General features: G+C 32.8%; 1 protein-coding gene across 2 annotated transcripts; it reads left to right on the forward strand.

Moving 5' to 3' along the window:
• Positions 1-10,026: 10,026 nt before the first annotated feature.
• On the forward strand, positions 10,027-12,710 carry LOC132174727 (protein RICE SALT SENSITIVE 3). Of its 2 annotated transcripts, XM_059586378.2 has the most exons (7): positions 10,027-10,528; positions 10,645-10,695; positions 10,950-11,078; positions 11,229-11,334; positions 11,535-11,576; positions 11,673-11,729; positions 11,827-12,710. In XM_059586378.2, exons 1-7 carry the CDS (start codon positions 10,398-10,400, stop codon positions 12,559-12,561), a joined length of 1,251 nt encoding a protein of 416 aa, XP_059442361.2. In that variant the 5' UTR covers positions 10,027-10,397; the 3' UTR covers positions 12,562-12,710. The 2 variants fall into 2 exon arrangements, with proteins under 2 accessions (XP_059442361.2, XP_088370733.1); XM_088514607.1 differs by lacking the exons at positions 10,027-10,528; positions 10,645-10,695 and having other exon boundaries at positions 10,991-11,089.
• The last annotated feature ends 1,719 nt before the right edge of the window (positions 12,711-14,429 follow it).

A 14,429-nucleotide genomic window follows, 5' to 3' on the forward strand; every position in this document is an offset into this window, starting at 1 on the left:
ATAAAGTGATAAAAAAAAACAAAAGTCAACAAAATTTTGTTGACCATAGTGGTATGATGGTGATGAAATAAAATAAAGAGAAAATTTCAATTTAGACTCTTGAACTACTACACATTTTGAGATAACTCTCAATTTAACCCTTTGAACTTTCAATTTGATTCAATTGACCCCACTCCGTCAGATTCAATGTTAATCTCTAATAAAAATGACTAAGAAGACCAAATTACCCTATAATTTTGTGTGTGTGTGTGTATTTTTTTAATTTTTAGGGTTTAGGTTTTTTTTTTTTTTAAAAAAAAAAAAATTGAAATTAAAGGTAAATTTAGAATTTTATAAAAAAGTCAAGAGTATAAATGTCATTTTATTACTTTTAATGTTTAAAATCTGACAGAGTTGATATATTACATCAAATTGAAAGTTTATGAAATAAAATTTTGAATTTTTAAAATTTGAAATAGTCTTTTCAAAATATATAGTAGTTCAACAGCCTTAAATAAAATTTTCTTAAAATAAAATAAAAAAGCTTAATATTGTAATATTGTAGGCATACAAGTGACTTTTTATATATTATCTGTTTGGAATATTACTTCAGTCCCGACAAACCAATCGCACGCAGCATGTTCAACTTCATCAATAATTCCCGGAATCTACTGCGCTTCATTTGACTATTTTATAAAGGCTGACGTTGGCTCAATAATTCCCACAATCCACTGCCTCTAATATGAGCTTCCCCCATCGTACCCTGAGCAGCTTCAAATCGTTTTTGGCCCTAGGATCCTCCACGGTGTTTTTCTTTTAAGCCAGAAAAAAGAAAAAAGAAAAAAGGGCAGTGGGGTGATTATAGTAACAATTTTATTGGAGCGTAATTAAAATAAGATTTGTCTGCCGTAACTAATAATAAGAGAGGTCTAGACAATAAAAATTGTAAACGCTCTATAAAATTTGATTGAATCATAGTTTTCTTAAAGTATTGATTAAGTGCTTAAATTTATCTATTTTTATCAGCTTAAACTTTTAAAATAACTGATAGTTTAACATGGTATGAGAGCCAAAGTTCTTGTGATCGAATCTCGACTACGCAATTTATCCAATTTAAATTAAATATTCAATATGTTATGTCTCACCTATTAAAAGAGAGTTTGAGTCCATACATAAAATAAAGCGTTAAAGTATTAATTAAATGATTAAATTTACTTCTTTTTATTAACTTAAACTTTTGAGATATCTTTATTATTGTTTTGCGTAAAAAAGAAAAAGAAAAACCAGTAATCAGCTCCATTTCACCCTTTTAAAGTCATTCACGGGAATTACTTTTATTCATATTCCTCACAAATGCTTTGGTAATCGGCAACAAAAAGTAATGAATAATTGACGGCATAACTGCCTCTATAATTTTTTTTTTTTTTAAAAAAAAAGGTTACAGGCTTGCTTAAGGTAAAAGTATTTTTAATCTTGTTCGAGATGTTAAATTATTATTTATTTTAAAAGATTAAGCCGATAAAAATGATAAAATTTTAACTATTATAGTATTTGAATTCTTTTTCTCACATGTTAATAAAAAATGATAAATTTAATTATTTAATTAGTACAGTACTTAAAAAGTGTATAAGTTTTAAACTATTCCTTAACAAATGTGAAATATTTAATTAAAATAAAAAATAAATTATAAAATTAGAGTTTGAATTGAAGATCTATCACTTATTTTCAAAATTTAAACAATAAAAAATAATAAATTTAATTAATACTTTGACAACCAAGACAATCATGCAGCACCAACCAAAACTACAATTTCTCACACAATCCAATCTATTGACATGACTTTTCTTGGAACCCACAAATTTCCAACGAGTTTCATGAGGATGAGAATTGTGTCTTGATTGAGACCATCAAACACCCAAATCTTCTAAGATTTCATACGATCCGAAGGAACTTTTTATTTTATTTTTTCAAATCCTTTCACCATCACCATTTAAAAAAAAAAAAAAAAAACTCTTAATTCGTCAAGCAAGCGAAAAAATCTCAAAGTTGAACTATGCAACATAGTGATGATCTTAAGGACCAAAACGACATATCCAATTCGTATTTCATACGTTGAAGTAATATTGAAAAGGATTTGGAAACAGTTAACTTCGATAGAAGCCAAAGTTTTTATATAAAATGTTTTGTGTATTTAATTAATTTGCATATAGATAAGACAAAACATTGCCTCATAATTAATGTTATAATATAAGGTAGCTTCCTTGGAGACCATGAACTTCCCCAATCTCAACCTTTGAAGGGTCATCGGACCTGACATAATGTTCATTTAACCACCGACAATATATAGACCACGGTGGTCTGCAGTGACAAGTTTATTTGAAAGCTACATTTGCTTGACTGAAGGTGTGTTTGAGATTGCGATTTTGTAAAAATAATTTATATTTTTAAAAGATATTGCAGAACGTAAGGCGTTTATGTCAAAAAAATAAAAATAAAAATATAAGGCGTTTGGTATTGCGATTTAAAAGACACTTAATATAAAATAGAAAAAGAATATTCTGTGATTTTTATAAGCAGGTTAGGGTATGCTTATTTGAAAAGGCACAAATTTAAACCAAAATCACAATTTCGCATAACAAATATTTAATAAAAATGTTTTTTTTTTACATATTTTACCAAACACCTTTACAATTTTAAAAACTCAATTTTTAAAATTGCACTCATTAAAACCGCAATTTCAAACAGACCCTGAAGTTGATCAACTTGCTTGATAAGCTTGGAATTTTGTTGTCGTTTTTGTTCACCCTATATAATACCCCCTTAATTCCTTAGTTCATGAGCTTCACTATGAACTTGTAATGCATGTGCTGATGTGCATGCTTTCATCTAGGGTTGGTTATTGACTGCTTCATGTCGAAATTGGATGGTTTTCGAGTTCCGACCTTAGGAGGGTCGATCGGAATCAGAAAATGGATTCGAGCCAAGCCAAATTTTGTCGAATTCTGCACATAGTTGAAAATCTTGGGTCGATTTAGCTTTTGAGTTTACCATTGGGGTGGCCCATGCCTCTTCTCCAACCCTAGATGAAAAACAGTAGTCCCACTTTTAACAAGAGTTAAAAGTTTACTCTTGTAAATGTTCATTAATTAAACCATGCATGATGTAACACGATGCCATAATAATCCTAATAATTATTGAATTTTTTATGTGAATTATATATATATATATATGTGTGTGTGTGTGTGTGTGTAATTTTCAATTATGAGTTATAAAAAGTTTTGGTTTAAGCTTAGGCCATCAAAAACTACTTTTGAGCTTTGAAATAATTACAGTAAGAGAAAGTTTATAAGCCGAAAGAATATTACTTCTTACAGGTATGATAATGTCAGTACTAAAACTGAGAATAAATTATGTTTTAATTACAACCTAGTGGGAGACTGTTACAGTGTAGGTAGTAATATATAAGAGATTTCTGTTAAATTAATTACAATTATTAATAAACATGTGTGACGTCGTTATTACTTTTCATACAATGCCTCTTCAATTCGGTGAAAATTTATTTCTTTCCAAGTACTGTGCCTTTCCTGTGAAAAGTTATTGCTTTTGATCAGACTGTGAGTCTTCAATTGAATTAAAACTTTAAAAAAGTTGTTATACTGATCTTCATAAGTGTCGAGTCACTTCAAAATTTATAAATAAATAAGGACTCTAAATTCCTACATATTTCTCACTCAATTTTTTCCCTAGCTCTTACTTTTGTTTTACAGGCCACAAGTGAAATCGTAGGAATTCTTATATTCTAAGTGATTCATGTTAATTAACTGCGTACCACTTTTCTAAAGGTTTAAACCAATAAGAAATAATAAATCTAATCATTTTTATAACGACGTTTCAGCATAGTCAAAGTTGTATCATGCCGTGTTTATGTATATATACATATAGAGAGAGAGAGATGTTGCTTTGTGTTTGGTTTTGGATTCTGGTTTCTCTCGATCAATATATGGTTGTGTATGGTGAGGGAGGGGGTCCACTTGTCTGTTTCAAATTGTGTCTCCCGCTGCTGAACCAGGGTGGATCCTTTGACAAACTCTTGGTAGCTATAGAGACAAGAGACATGCATGAATATATTGGCGATCAAAGTAGAAATATAGATAGGTGTTTGTTTGAATTTGTCGGCTGTCGACTGGTTTAGTCGGTGGAGCCCTGCATTTAAGGCCGTGATATATAGTGGTTCAACCAACCTTTATACATCTTTCATCTCTCCCACATAAACACCCTCATCCATCTATATGTATATGCATTGTCAAAAAGACAAGTATGTTTCCCACACGGCAATATTTGTTCTAAGTTGAAATATTTGTCTTATTCCTTAAAAAAAAACAAGTTAATATTGCAATAAGAATTGTTTTTTTGGTATAAAATATCACTCATGAATCCAATCTTACGCCATAAAAGTCGTTGCTAATATTAAAAAATTATTTACTATTAACGACAACAAAAAGGCGGTCACTAATAACCTGCAGAGATGAATCATAGGAAGGTATTAGCGACGTTGACAAACACTACTTAATTTGCGTCATCTCATATATTGTATAATTAATATAAAATTTAAAATTGACAACATACTTTTGCAACTTATAACATTCTCCGCAGTTACTGTAGCAATCCACGTGATTTATTATAATCATAAAATAACAATTTAGTACGTAGGTATTTCATTTTTCTTGCTATACATATGCACCGAAAAAGAAACACTGCAACCACTCTTTCAAGGAAAAATTCAAATGATGTCCCTCAAGTCATGCATGGATGTCTCCCACAGAAGCTGCTTAGTATTCATTGTATCGGAACTGCTCCGACGCACGCACGCATGGATTCTTCTTGGCAGCTGCTAAAAAGGACAAAGATCCAACGTCAAACTCAAATTTTTTAAAAAGGTGGCGTGTAAAAAGGGGCAGGAAAATTTTGCCAATTTTAACAATTTGTTGAATAGTCTGCCAGGACTTGATACTTCCAAGTGACTTCCTTAATTTGTTTGACACAAATAATGTCGGTATAATTGTTTTTTTTTTTTTTTTTTTTAGATGTCCGTATAATTGAGTAATACAATTCAAAGAGAATGAGAGTCTGGTGGAGTCTCATCGTCGGGAAGAAGAGAACGAGGAAGAGAAGAGTCACACGTCAAACAAAAGTTGTGTTATTATTGATCAATTTTGTCTTCATTGTTGTACAATATTTCACATAAATAGACTCGGTGACTACACCTAACCCTAATTTGACTGGTTTTGAACCAGGCCTATTTACTAAATTACAAAATAACACAGCTCTTAAAATTTAACTAAAATACAAAATTAAATACTAATAACCTAATTAATTAATAAAACCTATATAAAACTAAGGACCTAATTGAAGGATTGTTTCCCAAAATAAAAGAAGTTATGGGTAAGTCTTGAACCTTAAATTTGCATTAAGCATATATAACAAATTCTTCATATATAATGTACATGTCCATTATAAACTAGCTTCTATTTTTTTTTTGTTTTTTTTTTTTTCTAAAATAGAAAAAATATAATTTTTTAGCTAGAATTAATTAAGAGCAATTTGTTTAGAGCATTCCAAATGGAATAGCCAAATTGTATTTTTTTTAATCTAAAATGGCTAATTAGATTTGTAAAAAACCTCTCATATTGGATTAGCCAAACAAAATGCAAAATAGATATTTTATTAGATTAGCAAAAAAAAAATGCTACATGTAGCACATTTTTCTCAGAAGCCATTTCTTTTTTTTATTATTATTATTTCTCTCACATGTTTTCTCTTTCCCAAAATTTTCTCCTCTTATTTCTCTTCCACATCTCTCTTTTTCCAACATTTTTTCCTACTATTTCTCTCTCCATATCTCTTTTTTTTTTTTTTTTTTTTCCAAAAGTTGAAAAATATGATATTTAGAAAAAGTACAATCCTTATAAAAAAATAAAAAATAAAAATATTTAAATGATACATATAAAAATATAACTAATTAGATGTAGAGATATTTAAAAATTTATTAACTAAATTAGATAAAGTAAGTTTTAATGAGTCATTTTGCATAAAAATTTGCCTCCTTCATTAAGAATGCTCTTAGCGGGATGATCTAGAAAAAAAATGAAGACAATAAGAATATCTTCTGTTTTAGGTTGGCAATAGAAAAATCCAAGTATAAAAAAAAAAAATTGATATTTTTGATTTGCACTCTCTCCTTGGCACTTGATGCTGTGCACTAATTCCAAACCTACTTTATATATATTTTAGCATTCAATCTTCTAATTTATTTTATTTGTTTGTAAAATATTTAGTGACAATACTTATTGGACCTTAGTTTTAAATTAAATTCAAGTACAATTGTATCTGTCCTATAATTTAAAAATAAATTGCACCCACTTCAAAAAAAAAAAGACTCAGAAAAACAACTTAATCATGAAAAAAAAAAAAAAAGATTCTAAAAATAAATATAATTTAGTAAAAAGTAAAAATATAATTAATGTATCCCTCCTTTTCGTATTAAAATATTTTTTCTACTAAAATATTACTTGATTCCACGTGAAGATTTCTTTTAATGTCCAAAAGACCTCAAGTACAATTTAACTGGATTTTCGATTTTTTTTTCTTTTTTTCAGCAGGCACTCAACAAAAATTCAAATGGTTTTAGAGCTATAAATATATATTATTGTAATTAAAACTTTTAAAATTTAACTTAAAATCAAAACCAAACTCCCTACAAACCAATACCCAATTAAAAAGTTCAGTCTTTGAGGTTTTTTTTTTTTTTTTTTTTTGAATAAAATTGTAACTTATATTATTTAATGGATAGAGCAAGGTCTTCGACCAAAATTACATCACGGATATAGTAAAAAATGACATCTTTTCATGTATGATTTATGACTTGGTGGATAGCCACTTTCGCCAAATTGTGAGATGCATTATTAGCATCTCGTGACACATGGCAACATCTCTATTGCAGAATAAATTGTAGAAGCATCTTCATATCATCAATAAGATATCCATTACGGCTCCAATTATGCTCCTTCGAGTTCACCGTAGTCACTACTTGAAGCACATCTCCTTCAAAAATGATGATTTGTCCTTCCAACTCATAACACAAACTGACTGCAACACATGTTGTCATTATCTTCCCCGCTAGTAGCTCAATCAAACCATATTTAGTGAGACTTCGTGCCACAATTATAGCACCTCTTGAATCCCTGACTACCACACCAACAACAATCCTCCCATTACGTTTGTCAAGGGCTATGTTCCAATTAGCTTTTACACAACTAACCGGAGGTGCATACCATCTATTGAATTCAAATATATATATGTGTTAGTAATTTTTTTAACCGTTGAAATTTAATTTTTACATTTAATAATAATAATTTTTTTAAAAAAATTATTATTTTTACCACAATTATAAGGGCCGTTAGTTTTATTGCATAAAACGATGAGGGCGTTAGAGTTAGGTCGAGGATTTGAGAGTGGGCCCCACAAAGATACGGTCATGGGTTCGGAGCGAGGCCTGGGCCGGTCAATGCGGAGGAGAGGGAGCCCGATGCGTACGTTTGTAGACTTCAACACCGCCAGTACCACGCGCGTTACGATCCGCGCGTCGTCCTCGAACCAAAGATTCTGAATTTGGACCAACATTGACCGTACGATTTGGACGCGCGAATGAAGACGCGTGAATTGGGGGCGGAGGGTGTCGACGTAGTGCCCCGCAATTCGTGCCCTCAGCTTTCTTTATGAGAAACGATGCACCGACTCACTGCCATGGCACGTGCTCACGTGACGCCTTAATATCACTATTCTTTTAACTCTCTGTTTAAATACAATAACCACCTGCTTTGGTCTAAATGGGCAAATGATTAGAGCACTCTGTTTAGATTTGACTAAGACAGCAACCTTTGTTCGGTGAAAAGACCGTTCAGTACATGCATGGAGGATTCATAAGGTTGTTTGATGTTTTTCGTTTTAGCTGCAAAATGAATAAAATGATTTTTGAATCTAATAAAGTACTTGCATGTCATGACCATGCTATGTATTTGCTTTTCTACCACACTTTACACCCGTTGACGTGACATGTGACATGAACAGAAAGAAAATGGAAAGTTTTGCATTTTTTTACCAGACATTCAACTTATGTTAAGTTAGTCGGTGTAAAAAAAAACAGTTAATGACAATAATTGACATTGTCACTGATGATTTTCTAATCAAAGTTAAAAAATATTTTCGGTGTACACCAAACAGCTCTAATATTATTTTCAAGTTCTCAACTAAACAATGAAAAATTACCCTCTCTTTTTTTTTTTTTTTTTTTAAGTAATTTTTGATCGAAAACATTTTTTTCACCTAAGTCATTTTACGTCGAAATAAACATAACTTTAAAATTCATTACTTTCAAGTTTTATTTGAAGAGCTAAATATTCTATAGTTTTCCTTCTCTAAAACCCAAAATAATTAAGATATATTTTATTAGAGAAATATTATGGTTTCTCTTAGTGTTTTCTAGATCTTATGTAAATATATTTCTTAAAAAAAAAAAAATACAGCAAAAAACTTACCCTACTAGTACCTCGTATTTTTTTTAGAAAACAATATTAATGTAAGACCGGAAGAACCGTAACATTGCTCAATTTAAGTAATAATTATACTAAAATTAATTAGAAGGACAATTTTGGTTTTGGGGTTTCCTTAATATGCAAGACAGGTTAAGCAAATAAGAAAAGGAGGGAGGAAAGGGGAGTGCCCCCAAATGATTCGGATTTCCTCTTTTAATTAGAATAGTAGGAAATTTATGATGATTACTCAAAGTTCGTCCTTTCAAACTGACATAATAACAATATGATAATCCATTACAATATTAATCCAAATCTAACAATCAGAATCCCACCCTAAATCTTTTGACTGGGAAAGATTCTGTGACATGCCAATTGTCTTAGTTATCCTCCACCTTGTGCCATTACCAATATGAGGATCCAAGGGGTTGTTTGGCAAGTTTTTACAGTGACCCATGTTTGTTTAGCCGCCACAAACGACGAAATAGTCTTGAATCAATGCTTTACCTTCCATGATATTACATGGACATAACCCTCAAAAGCTATGAAAAAAAGTCATGCCTTTACTGGGTTTGGCAATTGAAATCAGTCACTATGCTTGTCCCCTTGCTGGAGGTTGCCAAATCTAATTTGATCTCTGCTTCACACACTTTTCACCCTAGTTTACTGTTATGGGTACATGTTCTTCTTTCAACTCTTACTCATCTCTTGTCAAATTCTTTTTTAAATTCACCTGCATGTAGATTTAATGGTAAATTTTTTTAAAAAATATGAATGAAGTTGGACGAGAGATGGACCGAAGAAGAAAAATTAGCATTTCTCGTGTTCTTATAAAGTGTTTTTTATTTTAAACTTTCGAGTTTAAGCTCGCACCAAATATAAGTAGCTCCATTTTGTTTTAAAAACAACCTTTTACTTGATTTCTTCTAGCAGAGTTCATGATACATTCCCCAGTGAAAAATGCAACAAAGATGCATTCCATACACTCACAAAGGCAATCAGCCAAACTTCATGGTACATACAACTTTTGCAGAGTGCTTTTGAAACTAAATCAATGCCTAGCCCAAGCTACCATTTGCAGAGTTCTGCAGAAAAGATTGAAATCTACAGTAATAAGTTGTTGAAATTACTAATAATTTAGACGGTTAATATGAACAAACCTCTCACATTATTTATCCAAATTATTCGCTCACAATTTCAGCAGATAATAAGGCTGCAGACCTTACCTTTCGGAACAACCAAACCTGACACTGCACCCAAGCATAAGTCAGACAGAGGGTAAAAATGTGATTTGGCTATTACAAACTACAGCCTTTTTTTTTTTTTTGTTTTTTTTTTTCTTCCTTGTCTTCCCACACTTTCACTGTTGACTGTTGTGCTTTGTAAGAGACACAGAAAGCAGATAAAAGCTGTCCCCACGGTTTTTCATGGTTTAATGCTTACAACATTCATCTCTCACACACTTTATCTCTCTCTAACTTTTTACCTCCCCCTCGTTCAAGGTCACCGAACCTGTTCACTTGGGACAAACAAAAGGGATTAGTAGAGAGAGAGAGAGACAGAGGAGAGCCAACCAAAAAAAAAAATAGCAGAGAGAGAGATGAAAGGGTATTCTCTGTGGTGGTTAAGCATCGTGGAGTTGCAAAAGAAGATAAAAATTGAGTTGAGTTAGAAGTTAGCAGTAGCAGTGTTTCAGAGGTTGAGAGGGGGTGGAAGAGAGGAAACTCAAAAGGGTTTAAGTGTGTGAACTGTGAAGTGAAACAAGAAAATAAAAGGAAAAGGCATATATATTAGAGAGAGAAAGAAAGAGAAAGAGAAAGAGAGTGAGAGATGGTGGGCTCAGGAGCATCAGATAGGAGCAAAGAAGCTGTTGGGATGATGGCCCTTCATGAGGCCCTCAGAAGCGTCTGTCTCAACACAGAATGGACTTACTCTGTCTTCTGGACCATCCGTCCTCGCCCGTATCTCTCTCTCTCTCTGTCTCTTTGATTCTCTCTGTCTCTCTCTCTTTCTAACTTTGTATTCTGCTTTGATTTGAGCTGCTTCCTTAAATGGGTCTCTATCCCTTTAATTGCAGAAGAGTCAGAGGTGGTAATGGTTGCAAGGTTGGAGACGACAACGGCAGCTTGTAAGTAACAGACAAAGTAGAAGTCTCAAACACTCTCTTCTTCTTTTCTGACCTTTGCTCTGCAGCGAGGCAGATCATTTCTTGTAAAAAACAGAGTGAATTCGGTTTCTGGGAGATGGGTTTTTTTTATTTTCTATTTTTATTTTCTGATTGATAATTGAAGATGGGTGTTCGCTAATTTGTCATTTGCGTGGTATGTGTTTTAGTAATTATCCAAATTGATGTGATTTTTTTGTCTGTCAAATTTTGTGAAGAATGTTGATGTGGGAAGATGGATTCTGTCGAGGAAGAGTTGGGGATTGTCTTGAAGAGATTGATGGTGAAGATCCTGTCAGAAGAGCCTTCAGCAAGATGTCAATTCAGTTATATAATTATGGAGAAGGGTGGGTACTGGGTAGGTGTTTTTGTTGTTGTTGTGGTTTCAATTCTCTCTCTCTCCCCCTCCCCTCTCTCTAATCTTCTGGTGACATAGAAAGTAGCTAGATTTTCAGAGGTGAATATGGGGTCTGATATGGGTAAAATGGTTTGAACAGGTTGATGGGGAAGGTGGCATCTGATAAGTGTCATAAATGGGTATTCAAAGAACCAACAGAATGTGAACCAAACATATCCAACTACTGGCAGAGTTCTTTTGATGCTGTATGCCATAAAACGCACATACATTTTTTTTTTTTTTTTTCTTTTTCTGTCTGCTTAGAAGTTTGTGACTCATATTTTACTTCAATCTAAAGTATCAGATTCCATCTATTATCAGTTATATTTTGGTCTTTCTATTCGTTAGATAGTACCATGTTAATGATTGATGGTAAGCTTGCTATATTTGGTGTTATTGAATGCAGCTTCCTTCTGAATGGACTGATCAGTTTGAGTCAGGAATCCAGGTCAGAATAGAAACAGTCATTTCACTGTTGCTAGTCTATTATGTTATTTCTTTTCCCCTGTTTTTTTTTGACTTTTTTTGCTCCTTATTTGACCAGACAATAGCTGTAATTCAAGCTGGCCATGGCCTTCTACAGTTGGGTTCTTGCAAGATTGTGAGTTTTTTTTGGTTTTTGAGGTTATGATTATTTACTTGGTTGATTTCCTAGCAGTAACTGTTTGATTGAACTGATAGATAATGTGTAATAACAGATACCTGAGGACTTGCATTTTGTGCTTAGAATGAGGCATACATTTGAATCTCTAGGCTACCAGTCTGGTTTCTACCTCTCCCAGCTCTTTTCTTCAACCAGAAACACTTCCTCTTCTTCTTCACTCCCTTCAAAGCAATCCCCGATTCCAATACGCCCGCCTGCTCCGGTCTTTAACTGGGGCCAAAGGCAACTTCCATCTGCAACGTCTATGCTTTCTTCACCCAATTTCCCAAACTCTGCCAGGCTTGGATTCCCACAAGCTAAAGATGAGACCCATATGTTCCTCCTACCTCATTCGTCCGAAACCCGACTCGAAGACATGGTGGCCGGAGAGCATGAAAACGACATCAAGTGGCCGAATGGGCTGTCATTCTTCAATGCTCTCACTGGACGTACTGATGACGCCAAGCTGTTGTTTAACGCGGAGAGCTTAGGAAACAAACCTGCAGACCAGAATCACCACCCTCTAAACCCTAATTCGGATGCGTCAAACATGCATAATGGTGGTGGAGCAAACCCTAATGACTTCTTGAGCTTGGACAGCTGCCATCCAGACAGTGCAAGAAAGCTTGAAAACAAATTTAAGAGGAGCTTTACTTTGCCTGCTAGAATGACTTCATCCTCTTCTTCAACATCTGTTGATCACCATCAGCACCAGCATCAGCCCGAGTATAGGAATTCGGAGGCGGCCGGTATGTACTCCTCCGATGTCATGGAGACATTCTTGGAGTGAATTGAAGAGGCAGGCAGGCTTGTGTTAGGATGTTGATCTAGGAAAAGCTTTGTGTTCCTTAATTTACTGCTCATGTTTCTTCTTGTGCTTGTTTTGATGCTCTTTGTATGTCGTGTTTCTTTCATCCATTACTATTGACTTCACCATCATTTGTTGTAGTTCATCAAAATCATAAGTTCTTCAAATTTCCTCTTAATACGGCTGTGACAAATCAATCAGCTTCGATTGAACACAAGCTTAGCACCTAATTGAATTGCATAGGCGGAAAGTTTGGCTATATTTGGTAACTGTTTAAGAAGTCTTTTTTTTTTTTTTTTTTCAAAACCAAAAACAAACTTTTCTTAAAACATTTAACAAACAATTCACTTTTCAAAATACAAAATAATTTTTAAAAAATAAAACACCACAAAATATTTTGAAAAAACAAATAATTTTTTTGGTGCAAGTGTCGACTTATTATTTATAAAATGAAACGATTAAAAAAAAAGAAAGATGTGCCTTACTGGAGGGGTGACTGCACCACAATTATTCTAATCAAATGGAGGTAGTTATGCAGCCACCCTAACAGGTCAAAGGTGGCCGCACAACCACTACAATAGGACATAGGTGGTTGTGCAGCTACCTCTCTCCTTCGTTGAGGGTGGGCCACATTTAAAGTAAGATGTGAGCTCAACATCTTCGTGTTTATTTCAAAATAAGCTTGTTTAGTATTTCTATTTTGAAAACACAAAACACTTTGCAAAATATTTGCTAAATAATTTTCTTTAATGGATTTCACATAAAACATTTTCTCAAAATCTGAATCTTATCAAAACCACTTTTCAACTTTAGATTCAAAAAAAAAAAAAAGAAAAAAAAAACAAATTAAAATACACAATAATTTCTTAAACTATTAATGAAAGAGTAATGTTATAAACTACATGTTAGTTATGTCTCAACATTGTGGGATAGTTATTAAATAAAAATATAATTTCTATCATTAATCTCATTTAAAACTAGTTAATTTTATTCCCGAGTTCATATAGTTTAGCAAGCACATGGATCAGCTTGATTCATCCCCAAAAATGCTCCCTGCCCCTGCCCTAGCTTGTTTGCCAAGTTGCTTGGCATTGAAATTATAACAGTTCAAGAAAAGTATTAGTTATATATGCATTGTCACTTCAAAATAATTAGTCAATTTGAAACTTTTTATGGCCATAATCATCTATAAAGTTCTATAATTTACTCAGTCTATATAAATTCATCTTTTCAACGTGAGACTGGAGTGTTATGGTCATTCTTACCGAGCATGCATATATATGCTGAAACGCTTTCAACAATAGCAAATAGTAGATAGCGGGACAATTAAAAACCGCCCACCTGAACACCATATTTGTATCATTCATAGTTATATTCATGTTTACTGTTTAGTTACGGCAATCAATGAGTATTGTTGGGGAGTTTTCATTTTTCACAATTTTCAATAATTGAGTAATTTTTAAATGGGGTTATGCAATCCTAGAATGAATTGAAGTATAAAAATATCACTTTCGGTGAAAAGGCCCATGGCAGCTGATAGCATGATTTGGATTGAAAAATTATTGTAAACTATGGGATTAATTACTCAATTATTGATCCAAACCTGCAATGACCCATGTGAGTTTATGGATTTCGTACACTATTACTACTCATAATTAAGTAGTCCGTCTCTGGGCACACTCACATGCACAACAAAATATGGATGTTTAGTTTCCACCTGAAACTAGAAACATTCTCTCAAGCTTGCCAAAACTTTTATTTATTTATTTTTTACTTATTTTGGGTAAGATACGATTACATTAAATTAAAAATATTAGGTAAAACTTCACTTACATAACTTGAATTATAAT

Source organism: Corylus avellana, chromosome 3 (assembly GCF_965113065.1).
Source record: "Corylus avellana chromosome 3, dhCorAvel1.hap1.2, whole genome shotgun sequence".
NCBI lineage: Eukaryota > Viridiplantae > Streptophyta > Magnoliopsida > Fagales > Betulaceae > Corylus > Corylus avellana.

What these genes read in the sequence shown, in the direction of transcription:
- LOC132174727 (XM_059586378.2), top strand. Translation starts at nt 10,398, where the DNA reads ATGGTGGGCTCAGGAGCATCAGATAGGAGCAAAGAAGCTGTTGGGATG. An exon ending in TGGACCATCCGTCCTCGCCC is followed by an intron (nt 10,529 to 10,644) that starts GTATCTCTCTCT and finishes CTTTAATTGCAG; the next exon opens with AAGAGTCAGAGGTGGTAATG. An exon ending in GGAGACGACAACGGCAGCTT is followed by an intron (nt 10,696 to 10,949) that starts GTAAGTAACAGA and finishes AATTTTGTGAAG; the next exon opens with AATGTTGATGTGGGAAGATG.